This window comes from Poecilia mexicana, unplaced genomic scaffold (assembly GCF_051168715.1).
Source record: "Poecilia mexicana isolate PSO_F unplaced genomic scaffold, ASM5116871v1 scaffold_21, whole genome shotgun sequence".
Lineage (NCBI taxonomy): Eukaryota > Metazoa > Chordata > Actinopteri > Cyprinodontiformes > Poeciliidae > Poecilia > Poecilia mexicana.
Window position 1 is genome coordinate 18,412,573 of NW_028263390.1, and position 17,080 is coordinate 18,429,652.

The 17,080-nt window shown below is 38.5% G+C and overlaps 2 protein-coding genes across 2 annotated transcripts; one reads left to right on the forward strand and one right to left on the reverse strand.

Moving 5' to 3' along the window:
* The first annotated feature begins 150 nt into the window (after window positions 1–150).
* Window positions 151–9,509, forward strand: slc10a1 (solute carrier family 10 member 1). The gene is made up of 7 exons (XM_015006334.2): window positions 151–498; window positions 578–664; window positions 1,202–1,314; window positions 2,766–2,970; window positions 3,195–3,373; window positions 8,335–8,534; window positions 9,409–9,509. Exons 1-7 carry the CDS (start codon window positions 292–294, stop codon window positions 9,468–9,470), a joined length of 1,053 nt encoding a protein of 350 aa, XP_014861820.2. The 5' UTR covers window positions 151–291; the 3' UTR covers window positions 9,471–9,509.
* Window positions 9,510–9,546: 37 nt separating this feature from the next.
* Window positions 9,547–16,616, reverse strand: srsf5b (serine and arginine rich splicing factor 5b). The gene is made up of 8 exons (XM_015006337.2): window positions 16,361–16,616; window positions 16,023–16,171; window positions 15,528–15,598; window positions 14,047–14,160; window positions 13,051–13,123; window positions 11,718–11,791; window positions 11,395–11,502; window positions 9,547–10,777 (listed from the first exon to the last, which is right to left on the reverse strand). The coding sequence occupies exons 2-8, from the start codon at window positions 16,146–16,148 to the stop codon at window positions 10,438–10,440; spliced, it is 906 nt and encodes a 301-aa protein (XP_014861823.1). The 5' UTR covers window positions 16,149–16,171; window positions 16,361–16,616; the 3' UTR covers window positions 9,547–10,437.
* Between the last annotated feature and the right edge of the window lie 464 nt (window positions 16,617–17,080).

The window sequence follows — 17,080 nt, forward strand, 5'->3', positions numbered from 1 at the left end:
AAAACGTGTACTCTGAACTGACGTACACAGCGCTTTTTAATCACTGATCTTAACTACTGAAAAGATCCTGCCTGTCAGTCTAAAAGCAACATGTCTGCTTTTAGCAAAGACTGAAAAAAGTGTCACATTCAGAGTATCTTTTTCTTAATTTGGCTTCATCTGCACTCTGATAGTAATGACATTCTAACAGTTTAATGAATCATTAAAGTTTCAAAATTAACATTCAGATGACAGTTGAGACTGTGCCTTTGTTTCATCAGCTTGATCTGTTTTTCAGGCCCGGATCTCGACATGGGCGGCACAGAAAATCCGTTTTCTGACCCAGATTTTCTGAAAAATTATGACTTCTCACCCAATCTGACAGCTGCCAACACCAGCTTGCTTTACCCGTCTCTTCTGTCACCAGTGATGGACAAAACCATCAACATAATAATGATTACAGTGCTGTTAATCGTCATGGTTTCACTGGGATGCACCATGGAGGTGACCAAGATCAAAGTAAGCAGCTCATCCACGTGAAGCCATCTGTTTTAAAGCACACATTGCTGTAATATTTCTACTCTCTGCTGCTTTCCAGGATCACATACTGAAACCGAAAGGTGTGGCCATTGCAATTCTCTCCCAGTATGGCATCATGCCTCTCACAGCGTTTTGCTTGACTAAGGTTTGTACAGCAGATTTAAATCTGTTCATTTACGAAATGAGTTTTTCAGGCTTCAACCACAGCTGTAGAATTGGTTCAAACCTGCAAAAGCCGAGAAAGTATCATCATAACACCTCACTAAAAACAAAAAATAGAAAAACATTAAAATATTCAAGCCTTTCGGTGTTCATTTAGAAGTTTGACAACAAACAAAGTTCTGCAGATACTCAATGTGGGAAAATCTGAGGACCGAAACATGACAGTTTTCTGTGTAAACAAACAAATCTGAGTTATTTTTGGATTCTTTCTTTAGAGTCAGAACATTTTAAGCTTCTGTTAAAAATTGTTGAAATATTTTTGAGGAGCTGTGCTAACAAGCTCTAATGATTTACGTCCCCACTGACGTTCTCCTAATCATTAGGCATCCTATTTATGAGGTAACTACCTTGATATATTGAGTTGAATGACCTGCAGCACATCAACTAAGCTACTTATTTTTCTTATTAATGCGACTCATCTTGATATGTTCCTCATATACCCTGTGTGGTCGTGTTGCAGGGTTTCCAGCTGTCTGAAGCCACAGCTGTGGTGATTCTGATCTGCGGCTGCTGTCCTGGAGGAGCCCTGTCCAACATCCTGGCTCTGGCTATAAAGGGAGACATGAACCTCAGGTACACAGACATGTTCAGGAGAGCAAATAAAAGCTCCAGCTTTTTCTGAAACTCTTGAGGAAGTCATCAGACAACATGGCTTCTCTATTAACCCTTCAACAACGTTTTTACCAGCACCACTGAAAAGTAGATGACCCTTTGGACCACGCTCTGGAAAACCATAGAAACAGACACCTGTAGCCTAATATCACCTATATTTAGTTGATTTCACTTTAAAAATTGTCATAGAGTGCTGCATAAACAGGTCTGCATAAACAGAAACCAAACTTGTCATTTTATTATATTTAACTTTTTAATTAATGAGGAAAGATCCGGCGGCCATGGATAGCAGCCGTTGATTATCATGACTGTTAGCCCTCGGTGAAATCGCGCAGCAAACACTTTTTTACAAGGTAAGAAGATTAACGTTCATATACTTTATAAGTAAGTATTATTAGAAAGATATGAAATATCACATTATGGAGAAGGTACGCGTCTAACCGTTGGTAACCATGGAGACAGTGCCGCACCGCCATGTAGCCTAGCATGTCTGGGATACTAGTTAGCATCTCGTCTTCTGTACGTTTTTAATGCTGCTCCAGTGTAAAGGGAAACGCTGTTTATGACATAGTGACATAAATAATGTGGTGTGAATTCAGAGAGTTGCCTACTTTGATCAACACATCAGGAGGGAGGAGGTATGGGTCGGTTTCTAAGCTAGCTATGAGAAGCTTTTGTAATTACCTCCGTCTAGTCACAATAATTATAATAATAAAGTGGAAAAGAAATTCTAAAGGACAAGCAGTTTGCTTATACTGCTGTGTTCCTACTGAGCAGTTTCAGCTTTATCGTGTTTATATGCACACATAAAATTCTTGCTTTATTTTTTACTGTCCAAGAGAACCTACTGTACCGTCATAATTAATGGGGATAAAAAACTACCACTGCATCTATTGTGTAATGTTATGGAGACCATAAACCGTCTTACAGTTACCAGGTTGAAGTTCACCTGATTGACTTGACAAAACAAAACCCACATAATTTACCTCACTGGCGGCCCCTAGAGGATATACTGTTCATTACAAGTAAAATTAGGCACAACAAACTAAACTTTCATTGTGTTTTTGTTGCTGAATCTATCTATCTATCTATCTATCTATCTATCTATCTATCTATCTATCTATCTATCTATCTATCTATCTATCTATCTATCTATCTATAGTTTTTTTTTCTTTATTTAGATTTATGAAAGGTTTATTATGCTTATTCATCATTAAAAAAGTAGGTAATGTTCTGTTTCTTTTTTATCTTACCATTCTGTGATTAATTGATCTGAATTTAATAAAACTGTGTTTCAGTGTAAGGATTGGAGAAGTGCAGGTTGATGAACTTCTCTTTTTAATATATTAAATATTGAAGATGGAAAAGCCTTTCCAAGCATTGAAATTGTGTTTTGTTTTTTGTCTCTTCAGCATTGTGATGACCTCCTGCTCCACGCTGCTGGCTCTGGCCATGATGCCTCTGCTGCTGTACCTGTACTGCCACGGCTTCTCCAACCTGCAGAAAGCGGTGCCGTACGTGGGTATCGTCACTTCCCTGGTTGCGATCCTGGTACCTTGCGGAGCCGGCATCCTCATCAACTACTTCCGGCCACAGTATTCAAAGATAATCACAAAGGTTGGCCGAATCAATGTGGAAAAAATGTATTCTAGTTTTTCCATATTTTTCTTTTAGGTAGTCATTTTTTAAATTGGTTATAAATGAGTGTCAGAAAGAGTCCAAAATTACACCAGAACCCTTTAAAAGAAGCCAATCCTCCTTGGAAGCAGAAGAAATTGAAATCATTGGAGACTACTACAAATTTGAAAGTCTGATCCATTTCTTGTTTCTGTTGTTTTCAGGTGGGCCTCTGTGTTTTGATGATTTCCATACTCGTCATCTGCATCATTTCCATCGTTGAAATTGGAAGCTCCCTCCTTACCATGCTCTCGCCTCCTCTCATGGCCATCGCCGTCCTCCTGCCCCTGATTGGCTACGCCTTTGGTTACATCATCTCCTGGGTCTTCAGGCTTACACAGCCGTAAGTACTCTTACTTTATAGTGGCTTTTATTTTATAGTGGCTTTATGTTATGGCCACAAACTTTATAAATGCAGCCCGTTTATTTCTGTTGATCCAGCTTCAAAATGCCCAAAGTCTGTGTCCTGTACGGGTTTTATCAGCCTTTCTAGTAGAGAGAAAGATAGATTTTTTTTTTTTTCTCCAAAGGTAGTTGGTCACAAGGGAGTTAATTTTAAAAAATGCACCGAAAAAAGATGAGAAAAGTGTGTCAACAATCTACGGCTATAAACAGGAGATGCAGAAACTAATAATGCCAGAGTTTCCACTTTTATTTTTGGATATTTTATTGGACAGTTACTGAGAAAAACAAGCAGTCACATGTAAGGTAGGATATATTATTTTTACCCCCTGTCTTGGTCAATCCATGTTTTTAATGGGTTTTCTGTGGATCTGTGAATGTTTGACCTACATTGTAGAAATTAAGAACGACTCAAAACACAACTCCAGCATAAATTTGGATTTGAAGAAGCTAAATAAATTATTTACCAGAAGATACAAGCTCATAGAAATAACATGGGTTAGCTTGTTTTAGCAATAGCATTGTTATCATAGACTAATTACTTAAAATAGCACAACTCGCTACTCACCTTAATGCTTCTGTTGATCCTAAATTTGACCCAACCTGAAACTGAATAATAGCATACTCCAAGTTTTCATCTGAGGTCTGGTGCACTAGATATGTAAATCGCCTCAATGTTAGGGAAATCCTCAACATTATAAAGGTCTTTTTTACAAAGATAATATGGATCATATCCTAAATATATGTGTATTTTCTTAGATACCTCCTCTGTTCCAGCCTATTTAGGACATTAGCTACTCGCTGTGATTCGTTTTGCTGTTTTGAACCAGAGAAATCCACTTCCTGACCTCCACCTGAATTTCATGTGTCATCCGGGTCACGTCTCTGCAACCCAGCAATGCAAAGAAGCACAATGATGCTTCAAATGTTTTTACAAACTGTTAGCTTCGTAAGTTACGTACGTACGTAATATAATGTAAGTTATATTTAGGCAACTTTTCTGCAAAATATTGACCTCCTTTCTCTGGTACCCGGCCTTTCATCAGGACACTTACTACAATCCAAAACCCATATTTGCCTAAGTCTTTCTTTTGACTTTGGATTGATTAAAAATGTTTTGTCTTGTTTAAACTGACCTAGTCAATTGTAAACAACTGACCTCGATTATTGACCTAGTCCACATGTGTCAAACTCAAGGCCCGCGGGCCACATGTGGCCCGCCATGTCATTTTATGTGGCCCCCCCAGCATTTTATAGGCTGATGATTGACTTAAAATAGGTTTTGAGCACGAATTGATTACAAACTACATCTCCCACAATGCATTCCGATTGTTACCAGCCAACATTGCGGCTTCTCGCCACTAGAGAGCAGCAGAGTCACCTCAAGCTGCTTATTGATTTTCCCACTGAATAAAACTGAGACATCGACAAGCTAACATCAAAACGTCCAAGAAAAGAAAAATCGACTTACAAGTAAGACTGTGAATGAAGATGTGTGAGTTGGTGTCAGGGCGGCAAGTCGCGCTAGACTTTTTTTGTTATCCGTTATCTTGACCAACAACATTTTAAAAAATCGGTCATGTACTATTTTTATCCGCGAAATTACAATCATATTAACATCGACTATTTAGTCGCATTTTATGCGGTTTATTTAATATTCACCGTGAATCCAGATCCCATCACCAATTAAGAAGATAAATGCATCTACATTTTCTCGTAGTGACAAAAACCACTGACTGAGGCCCCAATAACTTTTAATAAATTAAATTAAGCAAATTTACTTAGATAAGCATCACTTCACCCGCTGGGGTCTGAACAACTTCCTCCTGGTTCCCATCTGCAGAAAAATCTGCACTAATTCATCAGTCAGTTGGATCTGTCTGATCCAAACAGATCAACTGAACTCTGAGTGTTTTACCCTGTGCGGTCTGGTGTGCGCTTTTACCAGGATTTTTTTTTTTTTTTTGCGTGGTTTCGCTTCTCCCAAACGGACAGATGTTACGTCTGCAGCTCCTCCAGAGCGCCGCTCTCCTGGGTAACGTGAACCCAGAAGGCTCACGTTACCCAGGGATGAGTTTCTCCCAGCGGTTTCTAATTCTTCGCAGCGGCGGAGTCGCGTCCGCAGTGGTTGAGCAGCGGACTGCGCATGTTACAGTCTAATTAACTTTTGCATCATAATTTATTTCCTCAAGATAAACTACCGGCTCCTCAAATGGATTAACACAACCAGGGGTGCAACTACATATTATTCAGGTGGATGCGAAAACATAAATGAACCACTTTTAATTTTATTTTTGAACCCTTATTTATTGTAAAGTGTTGATTTTATTTTTGAACCCTTATTTATTGAAAGTGTTGATATTATTTTTGAACCCTTATTTATTGTAAAGTGTTGATTTTATTTTTGAACCCTTATTTTTTTTTGAAGTGTTGATATTATTTTTGAACCCTTATTTATTGTAAAGTGTTGATTTTGTTTTTGAACCCTTATTTTTTTTGAAGTGTTGATTGTCTGAAGGACCTTGCACATGAGTTGCCCCATATGGGGGTTGAACCGATGACCTCAGCATTACCAGCATGGTGCTCTAACCTGCTGAGCTAACTCACCTACCTTACAAACTGTTGTGTTTCTATGGATTTAAGAACTTACATGATCTTACCACAATGTAGATTTGATAAAAGTGCTTATATTCTAATGTTTTTCAAAACAACATACATAATATTTTATTTTCCAGAGATTTTGTATTTTGAAGTGTTGATTGTATTTTTGAACCATTTTTAATTTTCAAGTGTTGATTGTATTTCAGAGATATGTTTTTTATTTTAATGTGTTAATTTTATTTTTGAACCATCTTTTATTTGTAATGATTTATTTTATTTTATAGCCATTTAGCCAAGTCTCTGTAGAACCATTTGTCTCTGCTAATGACATTTTCTATACGTTTTTTGATCCCAGGCTTAGTTTATGGACTGTAATGTGAAATTAGGCACAAGTATAAGTTTGTTCACCAGGTTACTGTGCTCTCTGAGAGGATCTGTGGTATAAGTATTTGACATTGTTTTATGCCCATCGTTGACATTAGTCTCTAACAAAATGTGGATCATCTACCAGGAACACTGCATAGAGTATGAGTTTCTGTAGTGTGGTGGTTATCATGTTTGCTTTACATGCGAATGGTCGCTGGTTTGAAACCAGACAGAAACAGATTTTGCATGTTCTATTCATCACAGGTGTTTACTAAAGGTCAACAAGGGCTCTGTGTCATGGTCTGTACTCTGAATCCAGGCATCTGAGTGCAAGCCTCAGTTGAAATTTTCATGCGTTGCATCTCACATCATCAACTTTGGAACCTCAAACTGAAACAAAACAGAGAAGTTCAGTTCCTATAGTGTAGTGGTTATCACGTTTGCTTTACATGCAAAAGGTCTCTGGTTCAAAACCAGATGGAAACAGTTTTTGTAGGTTATGCATCTCTTGGGGTGCAGTGAGACAACAAGAGCCTTCCTCTTTGGTGATGGTTCATTTGCCAATCGACTTCAATGTAGGCTTCTTTGAAATCGAAGCTACTTTACTTCAATTACCAATTGGCAGTTCTATGCCGTAATGCACATGTGTCAAACTCAAGGCCTGCGGGCCACATGTGGCCCCCCAGCATTTTATAGGCCAATGATTGACTTAAAATAGGTTTTGAGCACGAATTGACTACAAACTACATTTCAACCAAAGGTTTGTAATGCTCTTCCTAACCAGACGCTCCAAAGCGTCCGGTCCATAACTCTTCAACACGCCGTCAGCTCCCGGTCAGAAAGACGCATTTAGTTCAGAGTCCATGAGATGATATTCAGAAAGGATTTTTTAAATTAATTGATTTCAGTTGCCTCTGAGACTAAATCTTTGCGTAAAGTCTATAATGTCTGCCCATGTGACTTGTTTTTATTATTTGCTTGCTTACCTTTAAACACTGATTTAAATATTGTAATTTTTAAACTGAGCAGTAATTTTTACATCCATGGAAACTCAAATGTAATATTTAAAAGTTCAATACATAAAATCAGTTATTTAACAATATGAGGTGTTTAATTTATTTTTAACATTGTATTTTTATACATTTATGCTAGGGCTGCCCAAGTCTAGTTTTCCAGAGCTACCATCTGCAACTTTAGATGCATTCCTTCTCTAACACACCTGGACCATTGACTCATTATAAGCCTCTTCAGACCTGAATGAGGGAAATCAACCTTTTGTCTGGGGTGTTTTATTAGGGATGCACTCCTGATCTGTACCGTCAATGTGGCCCGTTGAGGGGGGCCAATATGCTGCAGTGGCCCTTGGTGAAATTGAGTTTGACACCCCTGACCTAGTCAATCACGAGCAACCTCACCACCTTACTTGGCAGTTTTGGTTTTAAAATGCACGTCTACGGGGTTTTGTTTGTGCCACCAACCTGAGCGAACAGTGAAACTGGTTTTAGTGCAAAAACACAAAATCTTACCAAGCATTTTTGGTCTAGTTTCTAATGCAAATACCTTAGTTCACTTGTAATACAACAAAACCTACTAGTTAATTTTCAGCAAGACATGGGAGCTTGTTTTATTAATTCAATAATTCCTTAAGAGAGACGAAAATGTCTATATTTTCCTATTGGCAGATTATTTCTCTTACGGGAAAAATGTCAGTCTCTGCATGTACCAGTGAAAGGCATTGACTCACGGTGACTGAATACCAGTGCACACCAGCTTCTGCAGATTTTAATTTGTGAAATCTCCCTCCAATTTAAAATTATTCACTCATTTGAACCTTTAAGTTTGTGTAAATACTGATTCTGCATCAGCTGCATTGAACCATGAGTGTTTCTCTACATACATTCATGACTTATGTATAAATCTACCCTCACCCCTCAGAGAGCGGAGGACCGTTGCTATGGAAACTGGCTGCCAGAACATCCAACTGTGTGCCACCGTAGTGAAGGTAGCCTTCCCCCCCGCTGTGATCGGACCCATGTACCTGTTCCCACTCGTCTTGGGGTTCTTCCAGGTGACCGAGGCAGCGCTGCTCATCGTCCTGTTCAGGTGTTACCACTGGTTCACGACAAAAGGAAAAGGTGAGACCCGCTGAAGATGAATTTAAAAAATAACCTTTTTATAGTAGTTTTATCTTTAATTTATCACCTTCTGAAGATGGGAATAGCACTGATTATTTTTATGTTTTACATATTTATAATTAACTCTTTCATGCAGTGGACAGCTTCCTAAAAGCCATTTTCTTGTGGATTTTTACGTTTTAAATCCACACAGACCACTCTAGTGGACGAGTGCATCATGCAATACACTGCCAACTACTGGCCATCCACTGCAAGTGCAAGAGAATATTTGCTAAAGTCAATATGGTAGACGAAAAAGCAGCTCAGAAATATCCAGTCCTTCCTTCTGCTGTAAAACTCTTTCAGGTAAAAATATTGTGACATGTAACCCCTAAAGACTAATGCTGGTGACGTACTTTCCAAATAACTTTGTATTTGGAGAAAATTACAACTGATCACCTTGAAAAAAAAATGTTCTGTGCTTAAGAAAATCAAAAAAATCCTGATGTAAAGGATCCTAATTCATGCATGAAATTGTTAAAATAGTCAAAAACTAGAGTTTTTCCTCTGGCAAAAATCACATTTGTATCTTATACTGCAATTACCGTTAAAATAAATAAAAATTCCCAAAGTACCTCATTTTGGTAGGTGATATTTTTAGCTACTGATTGGTTTAATCATTTCCTGTTTTATGTCCAGAACTGAAAAAATAATTTTGCTCCTTAAACGAGAAAGTTTGGCTGAAATAATTCAATATTATAGATTTCAGGGAAGCAAACTTCAGAATAACGTAACCATTCCAGAAGAACATTTCTGGAGTTATTTTATGCATTATTAAAGTTCTAGAGATATGCATGTTTTCTTTATGTAATAAAATAATTTAATTGCTCAGCAGATTCATACCAGCCGACATCAACAGAGGAGAAGCTGAAGGAAATCTCTGAAGGAACTGCGTGACCACCGCATCCCCCAAATAAAAAATATCACTTTAAACAAGTGGAAAAGTGTCATAAAAGCACATTAGAGACAAAACTTATGGTTTATTAAAATTGATTTATTCATCAAGTCTATTTTCAATACACCATACAAACATCTATCTTCACTGAAAATAAAAATCCTCATGTACAAAAAAAAAAAAAAAAACTTTTTCCCTCGGATTTATGTCTATATGTACACACAGTAACGTCTGTCAGAATACCCTAGCGGTAACATGTACACATCTCAACACTTAACAGAAGGCTGCAGTATGTACATAAATCCTCAATTTAAGAAATATCACTCCAATAAGTAACATTATTGCTCACAGAGAGCAACTGAAGGGTTCGCTTCATCCTCAAGAGTTTTGCCTCTACAAAAATCAAACATAAAAAAAAAAACTAGCATACATGAAGACAATATACAGGTTTTAAGCCAGTGGAATAATCTGCAGCTGTACAGTTGTGAGCCTGGAAGAGAAGCTGCCAATGCGAGGAAAATCTGTTTCGTATTTTAGCTCCAAGCACAAAAAAGCATGTTTTTTGTGAGTGAATCTGGATGGAAAACAAAAAACAAAAATCCTGAATGAAGGAAGAAAAAAAAAAAAAAAAAAAAAAGAGGCGATGACCGGGTCCCATAATTCAGCCATTATTATGGTGGCTCACTTTGTAATCTCAACTGTACTGCTGTGTTATAACACGTGTATAAACATTAGAGGAGAGGCGTCACTCCGAGTTCAGAAGCATTCTGGAAAAATCCTGCCAATTAATAATGGAGAAACGACAGCTAATCGTTTCAGATGAGCCTGGTTTGTGTTGGTAAAAAATAACTTGAGGACAGTCACAAGAACAATCCAAAAAGGAAACAAAAATCTGAAACAAAACCTCACCTCTCTGCTTTCCCAGGAGGCAACGGGAGTTTTCTAGTTGCTTTTGTTTTTTAAGCCAGTTTAGCGTTGACTGTCAGTAGAAGGAGAGCGGGATCTTGGAGATCTGGAGCGAGAACGGGAGCGTGAGCGGGATCTTGAACGAGAGCGGGATCTGGACGACCTCTGAGCCGGCGGCGGCGAGGACGGCGTCACTGATTTGCTGTTTTTGGACGAGCGTTTGGGGTCCTTTGACTTGGGGCTAGGCGAGGAGGCACCGCGCGCCGGCGTGCCGCTGCGGGAGCGGGAGCGGTGGTGGGCCTTGGCGGGACTTCGGGAACGTCTGGGGGAGCAGGACTGGGAGCGGCCGCGGGAACGGGAGCGCGAGCGGGACGAGCTGTCCGAACGGGAACGGCTTCTCGACCTAAAAGAACAGAAATACGACAATTAGGATGGAAAAATGGTGACGACTGAAAGGGATGTTTTCAAACTCTTCCAGCAAGTTTCAATTCACTGTTATATATGTTAATAATAATTCCATATTTCTATGCCTCTCTTCCAAGAGAGGCGCTAAAAAAAATTAATTAATGTTTAATGACCCATAAAACAATCCAAACAATTAGTGTTGAGGTAAATGACCTTAATGCTCAAACACCAAAACCAAGAACGATGCAGTAAAAAAAAAAAAAATCTAAAATAATGTTCTCGCCAAGTTTTCTTACATTTGGCAAATATAAATAATTTTGGCGATTCCAACTAGCCTAAAAGAAGAAAAGCTTAGTTTAATTTCAGACAGCAAGAAAAAACAAATCTCGTATCGGATTTCAACCATATATAACGATTTCCAAATTTAGGTTTTTAATAAAACATTAGATTACATTTTACTACAAAACTGTGATATTCTGCACCTTAAACACTTAATTCAATAACTTCAAGCACCTGTGCAAACCATGTCATATTTCTAATACTTTCCGTGCTCAAACAGTAACTTTTGAGATGTTTAATTGTATATTAGAGGGGAAATTTGGTGCTGAAACTCACCTCTTCTTGGAAGCTTCAATAAGTTTGATTTTCCTTCCATTGATTTCCTTTCCAGACAGTTTTTCAAGGGCATTTTTCAGATCACTATGAGAGGCAAACTCAACCACCCTGAAAAAATAAAAAATCAGCTGTGTCATATATTGACATTGATCACTTGTCTGTCGTATATTTTGCTATTGATTTATTGCCCAGCCTTAAGATGGCAATAAATCATCACCATGTGAAGAAAACACTAACAAAAAAACAACTGTAATAATATTTATATGCTGTTTTTGACTTGTGTCCAGAAGTTTTTCTGGATAAATTCCCTCCCATTCTCGTACCCTTCGTTGAGTTTTGGGCGATGTGCGTCTGCGAATGTCACCTCTCCAGCTTGTCTCATGAAATCCTTCAGGTCCTACACACGCAAACTCAGGTCAGTTTTTGGAGGGGTGCGGCGAGCAACAAGCACAGGCTGAGATATTAACTGCACTGATTTACCCAAAGGGAGAGATAAGTTAGATTCTCAGAATTACACAGACTACAGCAATTACAGAGGATGAGTCCAAGGAACCCAATGGCTGCTCACCGACTCAGTGCTTCCAACAGGATTGGTTTTAGAAAAATTTAAATAATAATAATGTGTTTTGATGTAAACCCCTTTCTGTCAGGGATCACTGCAGCACAAGGTCAGTCTCTTCCAGCAGCATTGAGATCTGTGAGCTCATCGCTCTATTAAAACTACACAGATGATCATCTTCATCAACTGGGCTGCAGCTTCTGGCACCAAGAGCCCCATTTCCCCCCCGGCAAGGAGGGTCCGGGTGGTGCCGGGCGCCGGGACCGCCACCGTCTCGGCACCCCACCTCAGTAAAGAGAGTGAACAGGGTGGAAGAGAGGAAACTACTACCTGAGAGCGATACCCTTTGGGGTGGGCCGCAGGCTCTCCGAGCCCACCATTACCAGGATTACAGCAGATTTTATCCACGGGCCCCTGGGAGGAACTCACACCCTCTCTCTCTCTCACGATGTGCGGGGGACACCACGAGGGGAAGGAAGGAAGGGGGGATATCGATCGATCGAAGCCCCTCAAATTAACGAACCATCGATCAATACGCCACCACCATCGACTCTCGCTCTCTCCTCTGCTTTCTCTCTGCCAACTCTGTTTCCTCTCTCTCTCGCCCTCAACCACACAGCAGGCGGTGCGAGCGAGCGAAGGGCCGCCAGCGCCTCTAGTGTGGAGCGAGCGCTCACATGACCAGCAGGCATCAACTAGGAGTAGGACACACTGGCTGACAGCACAGGCTCAACCCAGACTGAAGGACCCAGAAGGGGTTAACTCCACCATAAGCGAGCTCTTCCACATGACACAACAGTCAAGCTGGCAAATAAAGGGGTGGAGAATTGGTTAAAATGTGAAAACATGAACAAATTTGGTGTTTTGTTGCTTTGTGTTTATCTAAAACTGCATCTAAAAAACATCAACAAGTGTTTAATTCTGAAACAATTACTACAATTACTGAAACCAACTCACCTGGCTAAGTCTGACAATACAAATTAAATTTTTAAAGTTGGTTTTTAGCAGCCAATTGTACAACAATGTGTATTGTTGGAATTAAATAAATGCAGGTGGTGATATTTGTGAAAAATGAGACATTTAAAAGAAATACTGACCTGCCAGCTGACGCGGGAGGACAAGTTTTCCACAATCAGACGGTTCTCAGTGCGCATCGGAGGAGGATTTCGGCTAGGAGGAAATAAAAAATAAATAAGAACATTGCATTCATTACTACTTTCTACAGATTGGATAAAACTAAAAGATAAAATGTTTTGAAACGTCTCAGACACTATAAATCCGACTAGTTAGTGAACAAAACACTATTTTAACACAATTTCCCCAGATCTCAATAATACTGTTTAACGTAAAATACAAGCCAAACTTTAGTCCAATTACACATAAATAATTGAGCCATTGGGAACAATAAATAAAAATAAATGTGTTCGCACCAGATTTTCTGGCATTTAGCGAGGCCTATCACGATAAATTTTGCTGGATGATAAATTGCCTCAGAACTTATTGCGATAAACAATATTATTGTTTTAAGAACCTTCTCAAGTAATACAATAGTAATAATGCCATATAAATGCAAGAACACATTCTGAACGATCAATAAACTTTAAATTCTAATGAACATTTAAACACTGGGACTGGATGATATTTGAAATATCCAACAATAAAACAACAGAAACAAGTAAAATAAATTATGAAGTCTTTGAAAACAAAATTATCTTTCAAAACCAGAGATAGTTGAGACCAAAACACCAGACTGAAGACTTTTATCGTTCAGTTTTTGGTAAAAAGAGAGAAAAAAAGAGAAAGACGACAAATTCTTTTAATTTATCAAGCGATTAATTGATTTATTGTTTATTGTGGCAGGGCTACATTTAGCATATAGAAATAACCTAAAAAGTTCAGTCTGCTTTAACTTCAAACTGTCTCAAGGTGCATGAAAATATATGGTTTCAACTGCAAATAACGCTTTCCAAGTTTAGGCGTTTGATCAAGCGTTAAATTGGACTTTATTACAAAGTTGTGCTGTTTAAATTGATGTCTCACACCCATACAAACAATAAAACAGAAACAACAGGAAAGTAAAAGCCTCTCTTTACCTCCGACTGTTTTGGGAACCTCTACCGTAGCGGTCAGAGAAACGTCCTCCGCCGCCGCCGCCTCCTCGCCCGCGGCCCCCCCGCAGACGCACACGAGCATGCTCAATGGTGACCCTGCATTTAATAAGGGAAGATTTTGGATTTAAAAAGCAGAAACTCCAGAAGCTCAATTGACAGGCATGATTTAATAAGCCAATTAAGGACTGATTGAGTAGGAAGTTGGTGCTTATTCACTCCCTGAACTCCAAGTTACAACCACAAATCATTAGGATTTAACGTGATGGAATGGAGTGGCATGTATTTACATTTAACCCCTCCTGAGTCAATACTTCAGAATCATATTTCACCACAAACTAGTGTTTTGGTCCAAGTCTGCACGTCTACACACTGCAGCATAACAGGACTTATTACAATAACTCATCACTGTCTTCTCAAAATAAGTTTGTTTTGTTAGTATTTCAACTGCTGATATAACAGTATATACCTGCAATTTCTATTACATTTTCAGGGTTTGTACATTTTTCCCCACAGTAAGGTTCAAGCACTTTTCCAGAGTTAAAAAAAAATCATAAAACAAAAGACAGTTTAAATTCACCACTATATAATAATTAACACTGTTAATAATGCCTAGAATATCTGATATTCTACAGCAAAGACAGGATAAACTAAAATATAATAAAATGTTATGTCTTACATAAAATAACTGACCTCAGTAAGAGAAGTTTAGTCTGATTTAATGTCAAACAGGGATAAAAAAACCTGCAAGTATTTTTATTATGTTTATGAAAACATCTGATTTCAACTGTAAATAATACTTTCCAAATTTAGACTTTCAAACATTAGATGGCACGCTTTTTTTTTTTTTTTTTTTTTTTTTTTACAAAAGTGTGCAGTTTGAATATCAAGCAGTTTTAACAGAAATCAAGCAATTTGCAAACCTTGAAAACACCCAAGTGAAATTAAAGTATTTAAACATTTTAAGCAGGTTTTATTTGGAATAAATCCTTGTCCTGGTGCTTTTTTTTTTCCTACATTACTTGCAGCCCTGTATATAAAACGCTATAAAATTACACATTAGGGTATTATAAGCCTGGTGGGCCACCAGGCTTTACTTGTGCCCCCACCAGGCTAAGCAATGCTTATTTAAGTTTTTTTATATTCGCATTTTTAAAACTTTTATAGTTGGTGTCCAGATATTAATCTTCCAATATTTCAATAACACATAATCATCAAGTGATATTTTCAAATTTCCCGTCAACCTTAAACATTTTTTAACTCAAAAAATGACAGGCTACTGGATGAATGACTGTCCAAGCGCCCTGAGCACAGGGCTTACAAAGTTTTCTGGGGGAAATCTTGCACATCCAGGTTTGTGGCTATCCCATCTGTACAGAAACTAAAAGCTAATACGGCCTGAAATAACAATGTGTAAACAGAACAGAGTTCAACAAGTCTATTAACTTAAAACAGGAAAATCTCACCTTTCATTACACAACTCTTTACCATCGAGTTCATACACAGCATCTTCAGCATCTCTGGGATCATCAAACTCCTAAAAAACACAAAGAGGCGTTCATAAAAGAGGTATGCAACCGCAGCATCTTACTCTTGCAAAATTGGTATTCCACCACATGCATATTTGAGTTAATCATTGCTTGCAAATCTGATGTTTTTAATTGCTCAACTTGCCCGCAAGGGGTACAATAATGTTGCTTCAGACTCATGCGAAATGTCGGGTTGGTGCTTGCTCAGGCTAGCAGAGAAGCATGGTAAGGTTTGGAGAGGGGGGCGGGGGCATCCTTTCCTTTTTCTCATTGAAAATTCAATAAGACGTGCAAAAATCACTCCCTCTGCAGTCAAACGTTAGCTTTATAAGGTGGAAATCTCTGGAATAATTTAACCCCACTCTGATTAGATGCTCTCCGGTTCACAAACAGCAATTTCACCGTGACCTACTTTCTCCTGCGGTGACTCACCACGAAGCCGAAGCCTCTCTTTAGGTCAATGTCCCGAATGCGGCCGTATCCTTTAAAAAACCTCTCCACATCCTTCTCTCGGGCCGACGGGCTCAGGCGGCCGATGAAGATACGACATCCGCTCATGTCGACAGTTTTAGTTTAATTTGCTGCAATCAGAAGATGATATAAGCATTTTCCCGTTAGCAAAAGCCCTGCATATGCTAGTCAACGCCTGGGCCTTAACTGTGTTACAAGCTAATGCATCAAAATAACAGCTGAAACTAATTATACCGCTTCTCCTAAATATGCAGAATTGCTACAGTGAAAATATAAATATTCTAACTTTATGTACCTACCGCAGGAAGATTGCAGACCTATTCTTTCTTATTTTATTTTTTCTTTCTATCCCGTGAACCGTCGACTGTAATGCAAGATGAAACAAAATGGTGCCGCTGCTGTTTCAGGGCGGAGTCTTTTTAAAGAAAAAAGCCTCACGTGACGTAGAGCGAAAGCACAGACTGCAGAACACGAACAAACCCGAAACGTATTCCGAACTTTTCCGAATATGACGTAATAAACACCCCTTTTCAACTGGTGTAGTTACGTTTTTGACCACTGGGGGTCACTAACACACTACTGTGTTTAATCAAACAATGGCTGCTTGCGTTTTTAAGACAAAAGACGTGAAAAACATCTAAAGAAATATTTAACACTACAACCTTGATAATAGGCTAAGAAAAATAGGTGAACTGTTTTTTAGACTCACAAAACAGAAAGTATAGAGACAGTCATACAAAATAAATCTTTAACCATGATATTATAGTCTTCCATGATAAATTCGTAAATGATTTATGAATTTATCGAAGGAAAGCATGTGAAGTATCCTTAGCTGCTTGAGTGTACTTGGATTTATCTAACAGATTCAGGTATTTCTTACATTAAGTTAAGTGGGATTGATGTGAAAGATAACATTTTTCCAACATTGTTTTTTAGTCAAAACTTCAAAAGTCTATCATGCATTTATATTTAGTTAATTCCACTTTCTTGAATGTACAGTGATTAAGTTAACATCAGAC

Excerpts from the sequence above, each read along its gene's own strand:
- slc10a1 (XM_015006334.2), top strand. The coding sequence starts at position 292 with ATGGGCGGCACAGAAAATCCGTTTTCTGACCCAGATTTTCTGAAAAAT. Across the intron at positions 3,374-8,334 it reads GTCTTCAGGCTTACACAGCC|AGAGCGGAGGACCGTTGCTA; the intron begins GTAAGTACTCTT and ends CTCACCCCTCAG. Across the intron at positions 8,535-9,408 it reads GTTCACGACAAAAGGAAAAG|ATTCATACCAGCCGACATCA; the intron begins GTGAGACCCGCT and ends ATTGCTCAGCAG.
- srsf5b (XM_015006337.2), bottom strand. The coding sequence starts at position 16,148 with ATGAGCGGATGTCGTATCTTCATCGGCCGCCTGAGCCCGTCGGCCCGA. Across the intron at positions 11,792-13,050 it reads CCTCCCGCGTCAGCTGGCAG|GACCTGAAGGATTTCATGAG; the intron begins GTCAGTATTTCT and ends TTGCGTGTGTAG. Across the intron at positions 11,503-11,717 it reads CGCCCAAAACTCAACGAAGG|GGTGGTTGAGTTTGCCTCTC; the intron begins GTACGAGAATGG and ends TTATTTTTTCAG.